Genomic DNA, 20,511 nt, shown 5'->3' on the forward strand with positions numbered 1-20,511 from the left:
GAATTTTTTTGCTCATGTTTAACACTGCTTTTGGACGTCCAAAAGGTTATGGAGATCAGGAGCGCTGTTAGTCAATGAACGAAAGAGAAAATTGAATTTTTGACTTATCGTAAAATCAGTTTCTCTAATGTTCATTGGCAGACACAGCACCCACCCTTCTGTGGAATTATTATTCTCCCGACTCTGCTTGTTACAAAACTGAGTGGCTATAGCAGAGGGAGGGCGTATACCCCCTGGGACTGCCTATGGGTGTAGCCACAATTTTTCTTTTGGCTCAAGTGCTGATCTGTGGATCAGACTTAAAAAAAGCCCTTGACTGATCTTCCTTTTCAAAGAGATCACCTGTTTGGAGCTACCCTGGATGACCTCATTAAGGGGGGAGAGTACCTTTTTATTCCTGCAGGCTACTAAGGGCCAGGAACCTCATTGTAGACGTGGGCCTTCCTTCTCAGCTCATAAGTTTTTTTTCTTCCCTCAGATTCAACTCACAAGGGCTCAAAGCCTTTCAGGGCCTCTTCAGGAGGATACGAACAAACCTCGTCTGGCAAGCCAAGATCGGGCTTCTCCAGACCATGGACAGGACTCCTTCAGCATAAAGGTGTGCCCTCACCCGTATTGGGGGTGGGGGGTCGTCTTTGCTGGTTTCCTGGACTAGTGGACTTCCCTGATACAAAACAAGTTGTAACGGATCAACCGTCCCCCCGACCGGGCACCTCCGTTGACGTGTGCTCCTAGTGCTTCCCGAGGGCTTCAAGCACTCCACCAGACACTGTAACCACTTCAGACCCCACGAACCGCCGCAGGTTGGTTGGGGTCTCGCCGTTCCCTACCCACCCTGGACCTATGACAAGGCTCCAGTGGGTGAACCTCTCTTTCCCCAGAGAGTGCAGCAGGAACAAGCTCTTACAAGAGCTTAGTGATTTTTCAAGGGAGTATGAAGGACATGGCAATACCTTGTAGCATATTCCCCCAATGAGAAAAAGGATTTTAGATTGAGGGTGAAGTATAACTAAACTTTATTGAACAATAAACAGACTTTTATACAGTTTTCCCCCACAAGTTACCGCCCATGTGGACCTTATTGAAAACAGCCCCTGACATTCACAATCCAATGAATACAGAGTTTTACACTCCCATACAGTGTACACAAAGATATACACTGTGTGACAATCCTCCCTCCCCCTTAGCAGCCAATACACATATACACATATACATCCCATAATAAGCTTATCTTAAGACAGACAGAATAATGTGAGGTCATTAACAATGAGATAGGCACAATCCACATTCCCTCCCAATACACAAACAATAGGGAAGTCTGCCAATGACAGTCTGTGTCTCTCTCTCACAGACAAGCACATGGAATAGACTGTGGAAGGTGGTATTAAATCTTCATATTTCTATATGAAGATATGGTTGACAAATATTACTGTCCCATCTGAAGCAATTCAAACCATTAAGTATCTGCTCCTCACCTCCAGTGACGGTGAATACCGTCACACAAGTGGGTCCACAAAGTAATTCAGTCCGGCTACGAGATTGAGTTTAGCTCTCATCCCCCGGCAAGGTTTTTTCCTTCCATCTTGCGCATGTCCCCAGACCACATACAAAACCTATTTCCTCAAGGGGTGATTGTCCTGGTTCTGACTTTGGAACGTTTTTGGGGTTTTTACTCAAACCTGTTCACAGTCCCCAGAAAGGAAGTCAAAGTGCGTCCAATCCTGGACCTCAAGGCGCTAAACTGCTTTGTGCGGGTACAGAAGTTCAGAATGGAGTCCATTCGAATGATGGGGGCATCAGGGGGATTTCCTCACCTCTATCGATATCAAGGATACCTACCTTCACATTTCTTTATGTGCCAGTTACCAGCGTTTTCTCCGCTTTGCTGTGGGAGAGGAGTATTGTCAGTTTGTGGCGTTACTCTTTGGTCTCACCTCTGCTCCTCTGGTTTTCATGAAAGTGTTAGCCCCGTTGCTAGCCTTGCTATACCAATGGGGGATCATGGTACTGGGCTACTTGGACTATCTTCTGCGAGTGGAGTCTCCCTCTGCTCTGGTGGTCAACCTGGAGATCACAATCCGGACTCTGCGGGAGTTGGTGGTAGGTACGGGAGTGGTCTCTTCATCTGGAGGTGTTTCATAAGCTGTGTCTCCAGTGTGGCACTCCTGAAGTGGATCTGTTGGTATCTTGGCTCAACAGGTGCAGAGGTTTGTGACTCGGTTAAGGGATCCTCTGGCGGAAGCCACAGACATGCTGGTTTCCCCATGGGGTCAGTATCTGCTGATTTACTCCTTCCCTCCTCTCAAGCTTCTGCCTAGACTTCTTCACTGGTTAGGAAACCCATTCTTCTTGACTCTTGAGCAGCAAGCATTATTCTCCATCTCTTTTTGGTCTGTTTGTCATATTCCCCTTACCATTTGGGGTGTTCAGATTCATCTGGCGTCCGCTTTAGAAGTTGGTCCCTCAAGTGGCTTTTGAGCTACAAACAGCCCCCATTTCTTAATTCGTGTTGGCCCTGTTAGTGGTTTGCATTAGCACTGATTTTGGATGTCTTGCCAGTATAAATATTCTTATGACCTTCCATGGAGTAGAAAAAAAAAAGATTTTTGTACTCCCAGTGAAAATACTTTTCCTGGAGTCCATTGAGAGACACCGGTCCCATCCCTCTGTGTTATGATCATGCTCTTGGTACCGCTTGCTACAAAATGGAGGCATGCTGGTTGAGGAAGTTATCCTGTGCTGGCTGAAATTTTTTTGTTTGCCAGTGTTCAGTCCTCCTATAAGCTCTAACATGACCCTGCCCTATTTTCTTGGCCTTTAACTGCTTCATTAATGCGCTATAGCCGAAAGCTGGTTACAGCGTCTCCCTGTTGTTCTGAGAGGGCGTCCATGGATATACCCCTGGAACTGCTTCCACTGGGGCGTGCTCTGTGATCACAGTAAAGGGCCAATCACAGCAACCCTTTAGCATGTGATCAGTTGTGTCCAATCAAACAGACTTACCGGTTATCGGCAGTACTTTCCTCATGCTGAGGAAAGGAGAGCCGGTAACTGGCAAGTGTGACTGGATATGTACACAGATACTCAGTGCCCTGATTATCAGTGCAGCTGCATCAGTGCACATCACTGAAGTTGGAAAATTACTTATTTGCAAAATGTTATAAGGGAAACTAAAGGTTTTTTTTTTAGTTTATCAAAAAATATAGAACCCATTGGGGATTAACCACCTCAATACTGGGCACTTTCACCCCCTTCCTTCCCAGTGCAATTTTTGACTTTCTGTGCACTCGCACTTTGACAAGTACTCAGTCATGCCACACTGTACCCAAATTACATTTTTTTTTCATTTTGTTCAAATAAATAGCTTTCTTTTGGTGATATGTATTCACCACTGGGTTTTTAATTTTTTGTGATATTAATGATATAACTAAGATAAAAAAAAAAAAATGTCCTTTGTTTCAAAAGAAATCCAACAAAATCAAATTTCGTCATAAATTTAGGCCGGAATGTATTCTGTTACATGTCTTTGGTAAAAACAAAAACCTGATATGTGTATGATAATAGGTTTGTGTGAAAGTTAGAGTCTACAAGCTAGACTACGTATCATTAAAAATTGATCAATCCTGATGTACTGACTACCTATCTTATTTCTTGATGCCCTAAAATGTCAGGACAGTACAAATATCCCCAAATGGCCCCCTTTGCTAAATGACAGTCCAGGTTATTTAGTAAGAAGCATAGTGAGTTTTTTGAAGTTGCAATTTTTTGCTCATAATAGTTTGGGTAATGGGATATTTTTTTTCCCAACAACTGTCATATTAACAAGTTATTTCTTAGACATGGCATAGATAAACTTGCATTTACACCCCAAAATATATTCTGCTACTCCTGAGTATGACGATACCACACGTGTGAGACTTTACCACAGCCTGGCCACATACAGAGGCCCAACATCCAAGTAGCACCATCGGGCGTTCTAAAGGCATTAATTACACATTTAATTTCCTGAGTACTGATCACATTTTTGAAGGCCCTTGTGCACCAGGAGAATGGAATCACCCACAAAATGACCCCAAAATGAAAAGGAGGGTGAGATTCCTCCTTTCCCTGTTAAAAGTGCATTCTACGAGGGCGCTTGGTGCCTCCTGGGCCTTCCGTCATCAGGCTTCAGTGGTTCAAGTGTGCAAGGCCGTCGTCTGTACACCCATTCACAAAATTTTATAAATTGGCTGTACTTGCATCTTCGGATGCAGCGTTTGGCCACCAAGTTTTACAGGTTGCGGTTGCGGAGGGTTCCGCTTCTTGAGGGTGAAAGTTTTTCCTGGTGGTGAGCTCCAGTTGTTCCTAGTTGAGCTCCTGTATTAACCTGGTTGGCTAAGTTTAGCCTTGTTGGGAATTTTGCCTTTGCTGTGTTTTTCCCACCCCCTCATGTTGACACTGCTTTGGGACATCCCAATAGTCTGAAGACACTTGAAGCCGTGTCTGTCAGTGAACGAAAGAGAACTGGATTTTTGTCTTACCGTAAAATCCTTTTCTCTAAGGTTCACTGACAGACACAGCACCCGCCCCTCTGTTGGGGTTGAGTTGTGTTCTTCTGACACCACTTGTTACAAACTGAGATCCTACAGCAGGAAGTGATGGTATACCCTCTGGTACTGCCCCAGGGGCGTAAACCGAGCGAAAGCATAAGCCCAATGGTCTGAAGACTTGAAGCTGTGTCTGTCAGTGAACTTCAGAGAAAAGGATTTTAGGGTAAGACAAAAATCCAGTTTTTAGCCCTGTGGATAGATTTGCGCAGATGATTCCTGTGACAGATGTTGATCACTCGGATGTGGCAGATGTTGACTGGCAGACCGATGTGGCAGATCGCTGACAGTTGTGATTCCTGAACGTCCTTCAGAAGGAGAGAGATCACGTAGCCGCGCAATCCCGGTGTGCCTGTGTCCCCTGGACAGCGTAACACCGCTTGGCAGGGGGGCTTTGTGATTGGCCTTCCTGATCACATGATCGCTGTGTCCAATCACAGCCATGGTGATCAGGAGGGCCCGTCACAGAGCGCTCCTGCCAAGAGGTGTTGCGCTGTGTCCAGGAGACACGGGTGCAGCTGCGTGGGCACGTGACAGCGCATTCTCCCTTAAGGACGTTCAGGAATATCCACTCAGGAGGAAGCTCCCATCTGGCCGTTTATATGCAGTAGTCAGGTGGGTGGAGGTTAAATACCACCAAAAGAAAGCTCCATTTGTGTGAATAAAAAAGTTATAAAAATTTCATATGGGTACAGTGTTGCCTGACCGCAATTTTCACTCAAAGTGTCAGAGCACTGAAAGCTAAAAATTGGCTTGTGGAGTAAGGGGGTAAAAGTGCCCAGTATTGAAGTTGTTAAAAGCTGGCAAGACCTTTTTTTTAGATACAGATATATCTGTATCAGTATTAGGCTTTGTTAACCTTAACATGTTTGGGAATATATTGCAGTTGAAATATCGTGAATTTGACTTCAGTGTAGTGTAATGCGGTACTAAAGGCAAAATAAAAAATCATCTATATGATGGTGTCAGGGTTAAAAAATAGCACGCTTTTTCTCAATGTCCTCCTCCTGCAATATGTTACATTTTTGAGTTTAATACCACTTTAAACAGACAGCTCTGTGAAGTAAAAGTGGAAGTTAGTGTTGAGACAATCCCATTTCATACTCTTATAGGTGTGCCTAACAATTGTGACCCAAAAAGACAGGGAGCTCGTCCTAGCTCCAATCTGCAGCAATGTCAATGGAAAAAATTCATAAGCCACACATCATGAAGTGAGATGAAAGACAGCCTCAACCTGGACTCCAGCCAGGCCATGCCCCCAATGTGGTTTGCTCCGCCCCTAGGGCCTGGCCTGGTTGCAGTTTGAGCTGAGGTGGCCATTTATCTCGATAATTGCACATGAGTCTGCTTCATGATGTGTGGGTTATGGATCTTTTTCTTTGACATTGTTGGTGCTTAACAATTGTCAGCTTTTATTCATTTACCTAAACCTTTATCCCCCCAAAAAAATTTCTGTAACTGCTTAAAGTGTAACTAAAGGCATTTTTTTTTCTCAATATGGGTAGAGTAAGGTAAAGTATTAACTCCCGTCAATTTTTTCCATTTGTGTCCCATAGGGGAGACTTCCTTTCTCATAGCTAAAACAGAAAATGAGAAAAGATCACTCCAAAATGAGGGAATCCTGGGGTGTTACCAGAACTTTTGTCCCCACTGGAAGATTTCCCCTCTATTACTGTTCCAGTGTTGACCCAAACTTTGGGTTTTTCTTTTACGTTCACTTTCGATGATAACTAGAGAAAGGACAGTTAGAAGAGGGTAATTCTCCCTAAAGGGGGCACAGGCAGCAATAAAAATGGTCCTTCTCCACTCCAAAACTAAAAAAAAATGAAAACCGTTTTGCCTTTAATTACACTTTAAAAAGTATTAGCTGAGGTTTTTGTTTGGTCTTGTTTGAAATTGTTGTTCACTTATGTAACATCCATCTAACACTACCATCTCTTCAGACAATGCTGCTGTCCAAGGGTGGCTCTCTTACTCCTTCATCATTGTTACATAGTTTGAAAAAAGACACAAGTCCATCTGGATCAACCAATAAAAAACAAAAACTGCAAAGAAAACCCACCATACAATCCCATATACACAATCCTATACCCGCAGTTAATCCAGAGGAAGGCGAAACAACCCCAGCAAAGCATGAACCAATTTGCTACACAGGGGAAAAATATTCTTCCTGATCCCACGAGAGGCAATAGCATATTCCCTGAATCAACTTTACCTATAAATATTAGTATCCATTTATATTATGTACACCTAGGAAAGAATCCAGGCCTTTTTTTAAACTAGAACCACCTCTGGAGGGAGTCTATTCCACATTTTCACAGCTCTTATGGTGAAGCAACATTTCCATATTTGGAGACGAAATCTATCCTCTAGACGTAAAGAGTGCCACCTTGTCCTCTGTGTTGACCTTAAAGTGAATAATAACACACAGTTCACTATATGGACCCCTTATGTATTTATACATGTTATTCATATCCCCCCAAATTTCCTCTTCTCAAGAGAATAAATTCAGTTCCTCAGTTATTTTCTTATAGCTGAGCTCCTCCATGCCTCTGATCAGTTTGGTTGCCCTTCCCTGCACCCTCTCCAGTTCCCCAATATAATTTTTAAGAACTGGTGCCCAAAACTGAACTGCATATTCCAGATGAGGTCTTACTAATTTGTACAGGGGCTAAATGAGATCTCTTTCGCTCTGGAGTCCATGCCTCTGTTAATGCAAGAAAGGACTTTGCTTGCTTTGGAAACCGCAGCTTGGCATTGCATGCTAATATTAAGAGTAGTATCTACCAGAACACCCAGATCCTTCTCCACTATGGATTCCCCCAGTTCTACCCCTCCTAGTATGTATGATGCATGCATATTCCTAGCCCCAATTGCATATCTGTACATTTATCAACATTAAACCTCTGTTGTTTAATAAAACAGTACATTGAGGTCAGCTTGTAAGTTGGAGACCTCCTGTAAGGAAGTTATTCCTCTGCAAAGCTTGGTGTCCTCTGCAAAGAATGAAATGGTACTGAAATTCTGTCTTTAAGCCAATATTCTATTTATATACAAACTGATCTTTCCAACCTTGTAGAATTTACCTTACACATTATCAGTGTGTGGGGAACTGTGTCAAACGCTTTTGCAAAATACAAGTATACTACATTCACAGCAACCCCTCCAAGGTTTTAATTACCTCCTCATAAAAAGAAATCCGGTTTGCTTGACAACTTCTGTCTTTCATGAATCCGTGCTGTCTGTCTGTTGCTTAATTTTATTTTTTTTTCCCCCCAGCAAGAAATCATCTATGTGGTCTTTTATTAAACTCTCCAGTATCTTCCCGACTATAGAAGTTAAACTAACAGGTCTATAGTTACTTGGCAGACTTTGATCCCTTTTTAAATATAGGCACCACATTGGCCCTACGCCAATCCTGTGGTACTATTCCAGTCCTTAACGGGTCCTTAAAAATTAGAAACAAGGGCTTTGAAATTACAGCATTCAATTATTTTAGGATGCGTGGGTCGATACCATCTGGTCCAGGCGCTTTACCCACCCTTATTCTGTCTAAATATTTCTGGTCCATATAACTTTTGAGGCATTCTGGATCATTTTAGGCTGTGTCAAAACCATCCTCGTTATGGCCATGAGCTCCCCCATGCTCCTTTTTGTATACACAGAGCTGAAGAAAGTATTTAATAAATTTGCATTCTCTTTGTCCCCAATCACCCACTCCAGATTATTTTGTAAAGGGCTTACATGCTCAGGCCTAACCTTATTTATTATTAATATATTAGAATTTTTTATGGGGGTTTGTCCTACTATCTTTTGCAATCTGGCGTTCATTTTGAATTTTTGCGTCCTTGATTCTCTTTTTACATTTTCTGTTATAGTCTTTATAACAATTAAACAATGATAGTGTTCCTTCATTTTTATATTTTTTAAAAGCTCTTTTCTTATTTATAGCTTTTTTTAACTTTGAGGCGTAAGCCACATAGGTTTTATTTTTATCATTTTAAACTTATTGCCCATGGGAATATACTTTGCAGTGAGTTTTGCATAGTCTTTTTGAAAATTTCCCATTTCTGTGCTCATTGATGCCAATATTCCCTCCTAGTCTAAATCCCTGGAGAGTAGCCTTCATCCTTGGAAAGTTTGCTTGTCTAAAGTTAAGCATTTTTATATTTCCTGTATGCATTTTTTGCTTACAGCTAACATTAAATGAAATCATATTATGGTCACTGCTACCCAGATGTTCTTATATGAACATTATTAATAAGCTCGGCATGGTCTGATTTTACCAGGTTCAACAGAGCATAATTTCTAGTGGAGGCCTCCATAAACTGTACCATACAATTATCTTGTAATAGGTTTATAATTGTTTGCCCTTTTAACTGTTCCAGGTGTGCCATTACTCCAGTCAATGTCTAGATAGTTAAAATCCCCCATTATCACTGTCCCAACCCTTGCAGCCCTTTCTATCTGTGTCAGGAGCTGAGTCTCCACCTCCTTATTAATACTGGGAGGTCTATAACAAACTCCAATAATAATCTTTCTATTACGCACACCCATGTACATTTCCACCCACACTGCTTCAGACTCATCACACTCTCCATCAACTAAGTCCTCTTTCACACTCTCTTTGAGATCGCTTCTCACATAGAGACAGACACCACCACCCTTCCGTTTTACCCTGTCTTTCAGAAAGAGAGCATAGCCAGGAATATTAATAGCCCAGTCATGTGAAGAATGAAGCCAAGATTCAGCAATACCAATTAAATCCTAGTTCTCCTCGTGCACCATAGCTTCCAACTCACCTATTTTGCTTGGCAGACTTCTGGCATTGGGGAAGAAACACTTTAATTCATTGTCATGTTTTGCATACTTATTTTGCATATTTTTTATTTTGGTACATATAGTACCATTTACAATGGTTGTTTGTAACATGGGAACCTTCTTATCCTCTGCCATAACTCTTCACCATCTTTCCCTATTCAATACCAATAGGGGCTGACCCTTGTTTGACCCGTCTGCCCTATTATAACCGAATTTCCCCTCCCTCCTCAATCCTAGTTTAAAAACTCCTTCAGCCTTCCCATAGAGCTCTCCCCTAGCAAAAAAGACCCCCTTCCATTAAGGTGCAAACCATCTTTAGCATGTAGGTTGCACCCCAATGAAAAGTGAGCCCAGTGCTATAAAAACCCAAATCCCTCCTTCTTAAACTAGGTCTTAGCTATGCATTCAGCTCTCTAATCTCCCCCTGCCTTTCTTGTGTTGCACATGGCACAGGCAGTGTTTAAGAGGATATCACCTTGGAGGTCCTTCCCTTCAACATGCAGCCTAGTTCATTAAATTGGTTCTTAAGGAGCCTCCACCTTCCGTATATTCGATCATTGGTTCTAATGTGGATCAGGACAGCTGGGTTATGCCCAGCCCCTCCCAGTAATTTATCAACCCGCTCCACCACATGCCGAACCCTGGCACCAGGGAGACAGCAAGCTTTTTGGTTAAGGTGATCCTGGCGACAAATTATTCTATCAGTCCTTCTGATTATAGAATCCCTAATAACCACCAACTGTCTAGGCCTACCTACAGTCCCTTCACCACCTCTACTAGACGGACTGCTCTCCCTGGCTGTTAGGGATAGCAGTGACATCTAGGGCTGCAACCTCTGAGCTTGCCACCCCCACATCTTCACCCAACATGGCAAATCTGTTAGGGTGTTCAAACCCAGGGCTGGCTTTCCTTTTCTGCGAGTCCCTACCACTCCCTCTGACTGTATTAACCCATCTTCCTACCTGATAATCCTGACTTAACCCTCCACCCTCCCCATTAACCCCACTTGCCACCTGCTTAGCGAGCAGAGGACCCCTTTCAAGGTTGTCAGTTCTGCCCAGTGTTCCAATTTGCTCCTCCAGATCTTTAATGTGAGCTTCCAGGAGGGCAACGTGCTCACATCTGTTGCAGTGCTATCCATCCTGGAGCGGTTGCTCCATTATTTTATACATGCGGCGCACTGTGCACTACTGGTCTGAAGACTCCTGTTTTAAACTCTGATTTTTACTCTCCACTTAGTCGAGGTCCTCTAGGTTAGAGATCCAGCAACCAAAAAGGTGGGAAGCTCAAGAAAGAGCAAGCTCAAAAACGAGTTCTGCAGAAATGTATATAGGACCTCAAGCACCTGTGACCAATTAACCACTCCCATTAATTAGTAGTCTGAAGGGAAAAGAAAAAAAAAATAATTAAAAGTGACAGAAAAAAAGTAAAAAATGGAAAAAAGAAATAAAAACTTGCCAGGAAATACCCCTAAAATGCAAACAACAATCACCAGCGGTCTAAAGCACTCGAATTTCCCACTCTTCAGCCTCCAAACAGCACATCTGGCAAGCTCAGAAAGGAGTCCTGCTGAAATGTATATAGGACCTAAAGCACCTGTGACCAATTAACCACTCTCCTTAATTAGTAGTCTGAAGGAAAGAAAGAGAAAAACAAGGCTATTTAAAAAGTAACAGAAAAGGAGTTAAAAAAAAAAACTGCAAGGAAAGACCCCCTAAAATGCAAACCACAATCATCACCAGCAGTCTAAAGCAAAACTGTTTATCACTCCACTCAAATGTCCCACTCTTCAGCCTCCAAACAGCAAACCTGGCAACAGGATAGATAGAGGAGCCATTCTAGGACAGGAAGGGCTCTTTCACACGGTCCGCATTCCGTTGCGGAACGTGCTCTGCTCAGCAGGGATCGATCCACCGATGCCCGCTGAGCCGGCGGATGACAGCTCAGTTTCCCCACACAGTGCGGAGAGGGAGGTGTCAGAGCCCCGCTGCTCTATATGGGGAATCGGATGAGAGCGGACCACTTGTCCGCTCTCATCTGATCCCCAGGATGGATGGAAAATAGGGTTTCCATCCGTCCGGATTTCACGGACAGGATCGGATGCGGGATGGCAGCGGGTGTCAGCGGACATGTCTCTGCTGACATCCGCTGCTCCATAGGGCTGAATGGGGCATCCGATCAGATCCGCCTAAAAAACTGACAGGCGGATCTGATCGGAACGCCCGTGTGAAAGAGCCCTTAGTGTGTTGTTAGCCAGAAAAGGACAAATACAGCCACTACATTTAAGGACTGACAATCTGCAATATATTCAACTTTTGTTTTTTTTTTTGTGTTTAAATATACTTTAATCTCTTTTGTACCACCTCACATTTTTCTGCAGCGGATGGGCAGTCTTTTATTTACCTAGTACCTTTTTTAAGTGGCACTGGATAAGCTTCCATCTGCTGGGTGATCACGGTGTATTCAGCTATCATTATATGCTGTACCCACACAATCCAGGGGCTGGGTACCATGTGATTGCTGTGATTGGTCATCACAGCGATTACATGGTACTGCTTACTATGCTTATCCCTTTGCCCTAACAAGGGAAAGACAAATTGTGTAATTCTCATTGGGGCAGAATGAGTATCACCAGCTAGCAGCTGCAGAGTCTTTCATTATGTTTCTGTGACGGAGATTGATTTTATTAACCCTTTCTAGTCCCCTCCTTTACATAATCTGTGTATTAACTTTCAACTCCCTTATCCTGCCAATCCTGGACCTTAACCCCTTCATCTGCATGATGCTACTATATGTGACCAGTACATTAACCCATTCACTTCCCACCTTTCGCTGTGAATAACCTGTGCATTACTGTATCTAGTGTACATTTTACAAGCCCAACGTTTAACCCCCTCAATACCGGCATGTTTCTTCATTTCCAAAAAAATATATATCACCTTGAGGGGTCTATGTTCCAAAAAAAGCCATTTTGGGGGTTATCGTAATATTCTGGCATTTTTATTTTACCAGAAAGTAATGGGATTTTTAATCGGTTTTTCTTTTGTATAGTAAAAAATAAAAATCTCAAAGTCAAACTATCTCAATGCTGAAAACTGAAAAATGGTCTGGAAATGAAGGGATATTAGCCTGGTACAAAAATGGTTTATAGTATTGACTGTTTTATTTTTACAGTGTGCTGTATCAACAGCAGAATCAGCCTATGGATGCTCTGCAGGCCTATATTTGTGCTGTTCAGTTGGATCATGGCCATGCTGCAGCCTGGATGGATCTGGGTACACTCTATGAATCCTGCAACCAGCCTCAGGATGCTATCAAATGCTACCTAAATGCCACAAGGAGCAAACATTGTAGTAATTCCTCTGCACTTGCAGCTCGGATTAAGTACTTACAGGTACATTTTAATTTTTTTATTTATTTTTTTAATAGTTTCCAGCATGTCCATGTACCATACAATTGTAGAAATATGTTGAACTTTGTTTTATGTCAAGCCTTCATTTCCTTAAGAATTTGTGTACATTCTTCGTTTCATAGTTTGTGGAATAATTTTTTTTTTTTTTAAAGCTTTTCACCCATTTTCTTCTTGTACATAGTTTACTTTGTTTGATGTGTACATTTTTCTTTGTCATAGACTTAGGAAAACACATCCCGTGGTTTCCAAACTCTTTTGTTTTCAAAAATCAAGAGTTCTCTTTTGCACATTTTTGTTTAGTCTCACAAAGGTTTGTATTCTGGTTACCCTGTTATACATCTGTTTTATAGAAAGCCACAATCAGCAATTACAAAGCTTTCTTCTTGTTAGGAAGTTGTAGTGGACATGCTCATAATAAATTAGGCCTGTGTTAAATTTCCTTTTCAAATAATTTTTCCTAGGCTCAGTTGTGTAACCTTCCTCAAGGTAGTCTACAGAGTAAAACTAAATTGCTTCCTAGTATTGAGGAGGCATGGAGCCTACCAATCCCCGCAGAGCTTACCTCCAGGCAGGGTGCCATGAACTCAGCACAGCAGGTGAGAAGTTGGGGGATTTTCTGAAAACACCCAGCTTTAAAACTTATTTTCGATATTCAGCAAGTTTTTTCCTTTTCTTTTTGTTACTTGAGCTTCAAGCTGATTTTAACTGTGTATACGTAGGGTACAGGATAGGAGTTAGATAAGGTGATCTAATCTCCCTTCATTTTGGGTGCCAACTAAGAACCTTTGTGGATCTTCATTTTTTTTTTTTTTTAATGCCCAACTATATTGATTTTTATTTTAAACAATCTCACATCAATCCATCTTTTCATTTTACTGCTGGACTGAAGTCATTGTTTTGTATGTGGATCCACATTTCATATATTGTTTTGTCCAGAGGTGGTTTAAATGCCTGTCCTCTCCTGGCATGGAAACTGATACCTATTACATAGACCCATATTTTCTCTCTTACAATTCTTAGGCCTGTAAACCTCATCATCAGAATGCTGAATCTGTACTAGGCCTCAGTCAAACACCAATTTCACAGCAGTCCTTGCCACTACATATGACTTCTAGCCAGGTAGATGAACTCTCAAGTCCTGCCAAGAGGAAAAGAACTTCTAGTCCAGCAAAGGTATTTTACATAGCTAAACAATGTATGTGGCTCATGCTGTGTTTTTTAAACCATCACCTTCATTCAGGATAATCACCAGATGGAGGACATTTTCATAAAGGGAGTTTCTATATGCAGGGAGTGTATCTCAGGCTTAGATTTTCTCAGCAGTGTTAACCATTGTTTTTCTGTTTTTTTTTTTTTTTATATTTGACTTTTCTCCTATTAAAATTATGCGTGTTTTGTTGTACCACCATTTCCACGTTTCTAGATAAACTAACATAAAATCTTAACTTGACAGTAGGTATGGGACTTTGAATAATAAATGTATTTATTTTTTTTAGAATACTTCTGAAACCTGGGGCAGTGGCAATGTAGCGCCACATACTCCAGCCCAACAACAAGTTCATTCTTGGTCTTTGCCACCACAGAAGTTACAGGTATGGGTACATAGTACACCTTTTCGTATTGCTTTAGCTGTGTATGTGAGGACATGTCATTGGTTGAAAGCTTTTTTTTTTTTTTTCAAATGGGGATATATAAAACTGATATAGAATTTTCCTACAATCGCAAGAGTCTTTCAACTTTGAAACCTAGCCTAAGGCTACGCAGGTGAACCTGGTTTGTAGCACAGATCGCTTTTAACACTCATTGATCAGTGAAAAAAAAATCCATTGTCATTCAGTGTTATATGGCAATAAAAATTAAAACTTCCAAGGGGGGTGCGTACTTTATTGCCACTGTAAGCATGTTTAGAGTGCAAATTAACATTATATACTGTATATCTTTTTTCTAGCAACTGGAGCAGCTAAGAGCGAACAGGAATAATTTAAATCCTGCACAAAAAGCATTGTTGGAACAGTTAGAGGGTCAGTTTGTTTTAATGCAGCAACATCAGCAGGTATGTGTACCCTTGTTGTTTTGTGACCTCTTTCGAGAAGCATCTTGTGTGTTGGCTTTAATAAACCACATTTAAAAAAATACTGTAAAATACCAACTGTTGCATAAAAAAAATTAATGTTATGGGATCTTGGCTTCTTTAACAGATGAGACAAACCGGAGCTCCACAGGTACGATCTACTGGAATTGCTAATGGGCCAACAGCTGACTCATCACTGCCTACAAATTCAGTTTCTGGTCAGCAGCATCAAGTTGCATTAAACAGAGCGCTTAATGTCACTCAGCCTGGAATCCGTCCAGCTTGCCCTGTGCAGCCTGTGGCTAATGGACCTTTTCCGGCAGGCCAAGTTACCTGCAGCACCACAGGGACAATGGGTAGTACAGACGCTTTGTTGATAGGCAATAATCATAAAACAGGAAGTGGAAGTAATGGAAATGTGCCTTACCCGCAGCGAAATGCACTCGCTCTACCTCATAACCGCACAAACCTGACCAGCAGCACAGAGGAGCCGTGGAAAAACCAACTATCTAACTCCACTCAGGTAACTGAAGAATTTATAATTATGCTAATAAGTGCATGCATTGGATATTCACAGTGTAAGCAGGCCTATATTTGCATGATTGACTTAAGTTAAAAGTGGACTCTAGCATTTATCTTTTTTCCATACTTTGGTCTATTTTGACTTGATGTAAGTTTCCATATGTGATATCTAGAGGGCCGCAGGGGTTGCTAAAAATCACTTTAGTAGTCCACTCTATAGTGCCGTGATGATGCAGGTACTGCTGCTCTGCACACTACTCTGACTACAGGGAGCTACTTGCTCAGCACCGCTGTCATTGTAACTTTTTTTCAATGAATGCAAGATGTTCTCTGGATGAGAGAGATGGGAGGGACAGATGCCATCAAGACATCCACCTCCTCCAATCAGGGAATGCCCTGTATTCATTGTAAACAAAATACAAGCCCCTCTTTCGCAGAGATTTTGGGTGAGGGACGCTCTGTGGTCCGTGTGCAGATAGGAAGTCTTTGGAACAGCACCCAGAATATTGTGCTTATCACTGTATGTAGCTTGGACTACTACAGTCATTTTCAGCATCCACAGGGGACTTCTAGATTTTTATGGATACTTGCATCAAGCCAAGCTGGCCGGTTGTAAGCATGCAAAAAAATCCTGGTGTTTCGCTTTAAGCTTTTGTTCGTTCAAGAATTGAAACAACCAAGTAATCATTGAATGTTGCATTTTTTTAACCTTGCTCTATGGTCTGATTGTAGCTTTTTTTAAAGCTTTCCTTTGTTTGGATAGTGTTGTGTAAGAAGGTCAAATTCATTAAAAGACAAAAACTAACTTGCAAGTTACTGAGGCTTTGGGTGAGGAATTTAAGGGACAAGTCTTTAAAATATGTTTCTAAAGTAGCACTAGTTTAAAAACTACTGCTGGTCAAAACTAAGGAAAAAGTTGCACGTGTGTGAATAGAATAGTATCTTTTTTGCCTTTTATAGAATGGAAAATAAATGAACGTTAATAACGGTAATCATACCACTGCTTGTCATAAATACTGACATGACAAAGTTGTTGCTAATAGCTCCAATAGCTACCCATCGACTTCTGTATAACCATCCTGTAGGATGCTCCCTGCTCAGTCATTGCCGCTGGCTATAGCCTGCAAATGCTGATCAGTGTATTCTGATGGCAGGAAAGTCTCCCTGCTGTCAAAATACAATAACGCAATGTTGAGGATTCCCCCATCCACATTGAGTTTTTGGATGGTGGAATCAAGTCAGGTTTTTGGCATTCGACCCTCTGGTTGAATGAAAAACTGTCTAGAGTTTTCTTTATTGTACATCACGGGACAAAGAGCAGCTATATTCTTTACGATCTGGGTTATACTCCACCTATAGGTGAATGGACACTGGCAACCAACAAGACAGGAAGCCCCCCCTCTATGTAACCCCTCCCATACAGGAAATACCCCTCTATGTAACCCCCCCCCCCCATACAGGAAGTACCTCAGTTTTTTTGCCAGTGTCTTAGAGGTGATGGTCAAGTTTGGAGAAGCTCTCCAGATTTTTTATTTTTTTGAAGAAAAAAGATTGTTTTATAATCCAGGTTTAGATCTCTGTATCCAAGGGGATTGGTAATCAGATCCATCTGAAAGTTGAAGACTAAAAGGATGGTACATAAGCCTCGGTGAAGGAAAAAGGCATTATTGCCTGTAATTCGACCTCCTTTGGCACTGGACCCTGGGATCCGGACGCTTGGTAAGACCAACCCCAAAGGCGTTCCGGCCGCTTGGTAAGACAAACCCCAAAGGCGTTCCGGCAGGGTGCTCTACAGGTCCAAGGGAGTGGCCCCAAAAATTAAGGGGACCCAGTCCTTGATGGTCAACAAGTGACAGGACCCAAAGTAAAGATTGGATTCTTGTTATAGACAGAATCCTGCGGCGGGAGTGGTAAGTTCACTTTAAATTATGTTGCACTGTTGCCTTCTAATTTAACAGATGCGGTGTGCCATGTTTCATGTCTCCACTAGGGGCAGTGTATGTATTTACTGTGAAAAGCATAACTTGGATGCCTTTACAGTCTGCTCTTAAAACCTTAAGTTTAGTGTGCAGTAACAGGCACTGATAGGTTCTGTTACCTGATTTATCCAGCCTGCGCATTTCCTTCCCTCTGTGGCTCTAGGTCTGAGGCATGGCAAAGTCAGCGTTGCTTTCAGCTGCAGGTGCGCGCGCAAGTTCTTCTTTTATGTGCACGAGCGTGCACGTGGAACCGGGAAGTGGTGCGTTGGCGTGCACGCGGCTTGCGGGATTGCGCGTAGCACTCCGCACATGTGCAGTAAGCAGCACAAACGGCGCGACATTTGAGGAGTGTTCCCGACAGCGCAAGCTTCTGTCAGAAGCTGAAGGGGACACAGAGCAGCGGCAGCTGGGTGCGTGAGCCACTGTGAGTGCATGCTTACAGGCACGAACAGGTTCTGCTACTTTGATACTTTGAGGATAACTGTGCTGTGTGTGATCAGCTATTCAGCTTGGCACAAGTCTTGAGTAGGCATGTGACAGGATCAGATTTTCATGCTGCGATTAAGGTTTTGCCACGGTATTAAAAAAATGCAGTGGCTTTGAAATCTATCCTGCTTTTGCACCATGCGACTTACCTGCGGTTCCTGCACTGGCAAGCTTTCTGCATTTTTATATACGTGGGCCCAGCATTTAAAAACACAGTTTGCATGTGCAGGAACTGCAGTTAAGTCGCATTGTGCAAAAGCAGGATGGATTTTACAGCCACTGCATTTTTTTAAATTCTGCATGCACCTTTTTTCAGCCGAAAATGCAGGCATAGCAGTCCATTCGAATTAATGGGCTGCTATCCCTGTGCAAATGTGGGTCATCAACCCGCATCCATGTGAACCAGGCCTAAAAAAAGCCATCAAGCAGTGTCTGGCCTACCTGGTGATGACTGGTCCTGGCATTCAGCTCTGATCCGATGGCCTGGTCATTAAGGGGGCAAATTCTTGTGGTTAAACCTGCAGGAGGACCAGTGTTTTTATTTATAAATTTATATTGTTTTAGGCCTGGTTCACACGTATGCGGGTTGGCGGCCCACATTTGCACAGGCATAGCAGCCAAAAAAAAAAAGCAGTGGCCTTGAAATCCATCCTGCTTTTGCACCATGCGACTTATCTGCAGTTCCTGCTCTGGCAAGCTTTCCTTTTTTTTTTTTTTTTTTTTTTTTTTTTATATATGTTGGCCCAGCATTTAAAAACAGTTTGCGTGTGCAGGAACTGCAGGTAAGTCGCATGGTGCAAAAGCAGGATGGATTTCACGGCCACTGCATTTTTTTTAATTCTGCATGCACCTTTTTCCAGCCGAAAGCGCAGGCATAGCAGCCCAAGCCCATTCGATACAACCCCAAGCCCATTCGATACAACCCCAAGCCCATTCGATACAACCCCAAGCCCATTCTCATACATGTGGTTCACAGAGTCTGTACTGACAGACTATATAGTAATGTGGGCTGCTTTGCCTGTGCATAATATAAATATATATAAATATATATATATATATATATATATATATATATATATATATATATATATGAGAGACAGAATGGGGGGTAGGAATCCAGGAAATTACTTTGTAGAATTTCTAATGAATTGGTAAATTCCTCAGTAAAATGAAGTATTTGGTCACTTACAAACAAGCAAGATTTCTGGCTCTCATAGACCTGTAACTTCTTCTTTAAGAGGCTCCTTTGTCCTCCACTTGTTACCTGTATTAATGGCACCTGTTTGAACTTGTTATCCTTATAAAAGACTCCTGTCCACAACCTCAAACAGTCACATTCTAAACTCCACTATGGCCAAGACCAAAGAGCTGTCGAAGGACATCAAACAAAATTGTAGACCTGCACCAGGCTGGGAAGACTGAATCTGCAATAGGGAAGCAGCTTGGTGTGAAGAAATCAACTGTGGGAGCAATTATTAGAAAATGGAAGACATACAAGACCACTGATAATCTCCCTTGATCTGGGGCTCCACGCAAGATCTCACCCCGTGGGGTCAAAATGATCACAATAACGGTGAGCAAAAATCCCAGGACCACACGGGGGGACCTAGTGAATGACCTGCAGAGAGCTGGGACCAAAGTAACAAAGGCTACCATCAGTAACACACTACGCTGCTCAAATCCTGCAGTGCCAGATGTGTCCCCCTGCTTAAGCCAGTACATGTCCGGGCCCGTCTGAAGTTTGCTAGAGAGCATTTGGATGATCCAGAAGGTGATTGGGAGAATGTCATATGGTCAGGTGAAACCAAAGTAGAAATTTTTGGTAAAAACTCAACTGTGTTTGGAGGAGAAACAATGCAGAGTTGCATCCAAAGAACCTACCTACTGTGAAGCATGGGAATGGAAACATCATGCTTTGGGACTGTTTCTCCGCAAAGGGACAAGGACGACTGATCCGTGCAAAGGAAAGAATGAATGAGGCCATGTATCGTGAGATTTTGAGTGAAAACCTCCCATCAGCAAGGACATTAAGATGAAACGTGGCTGAGTCTTTCAGCATGACAATGATCCCAAACACACCGACCGGGCAAAGGAGTGGCTTCGTAAGAAGTATTTCAAGGTCCTGGAGTGGCCTAGCTAGTCTCCAGATCTCAACCCCATAGAAAACCTTTGGAGGGAGTTGAAAGTCCATGTTGCCCAGCAACAGTCCAAAAACATCAGTACTCTAGAGGAGATCTGCATGGAGAAATGGGCCAAAATACCAGCAACAGGTGTGTGAAAACCTTGTGAAGACTTACAGAAAACATTTGGCCTCTGTCATTGCCAACAAAGGGTATATAACAAAGTATTGAGATGAACTTTTGTTATTGACAAAATACTTATTTTCTCTCATGTCCTCTGACAGTTGCAGCCTGTTCAGTATTCTTTCACCAGCAGGAGCAGGCTAGGCAGTGAAAAGGCTTAGCAAAAGCTTTACACAGACACACCTCTAGGGGGCAGTCCCTCAGACATTACCCTTAACCACTCAGTGCTGCTCCTCAGTTTTCTTGCTGCCTAGCTTCAGGAGTAGGTCTAGGTCTCCCAGCTGGGACTCCTTGTCTAAGTTTTTTTTTTTTTTTTCTTTGAAAAATGTTG

At 42.4% G+C, this 20,511-nt stretch overlaps 1 protein-coding gene across 6 annotated transcripts in view; it reads left to right on the forward strand.

The window, feature by feature from the left end:
* KDM6A (lysine demethylase 6A) overlaps nt 1-20,511 on the forward strand; it is a 794,872-nt gene that overhangs the window by 667,918 nt on the left and 106,443 nt on the right. For 3 of the 6 annotated variants that reach the window (XM_082247554.1, XM_082247553.1, XM_082247558.1), the window contains 6 exons: nt 12,582-12,801; nt 13,281-13,415; nt 13,840-13,992; nt 14,316-14,411; nt 14,768-14,872; nt 15,018-15,413. In XM_082247554.1, coding sequence (XP_082103680.1) covers nt 12,582-12,801; nt 13,281-13,415; nt 13,840-13,992; nt 14,316-14,411; nt 14,768-14,872; nt 15,018-15,413 — 1,105 coding nt within the window. The remainder of the gene's footprint in view (nt 1-12,581; nt 12,802-13,280; nt 13,416-13,839; nt 13,993-14,315; nt 14,412-14,767; nt 14,873-15,017; nt 15,414-20,511) is intronic. The other 3 variants (XM_082247555.1, XM_082247556.1, XM_082247557.1) reach the window with 3 other exon arrangements.

The sequence above is a fragment of the Pelophylax lessonae genome (genome assembly GCF_965119305.1).
Source record: "Pelophylax lessonae genome assembly, chromosome: 2".
Lineage (NCBI taxonomy): Eukaryota > Metazoa > Chordata > Amphibia > Anura > Ranidae > Pelophylax > Pelophylax lessonae.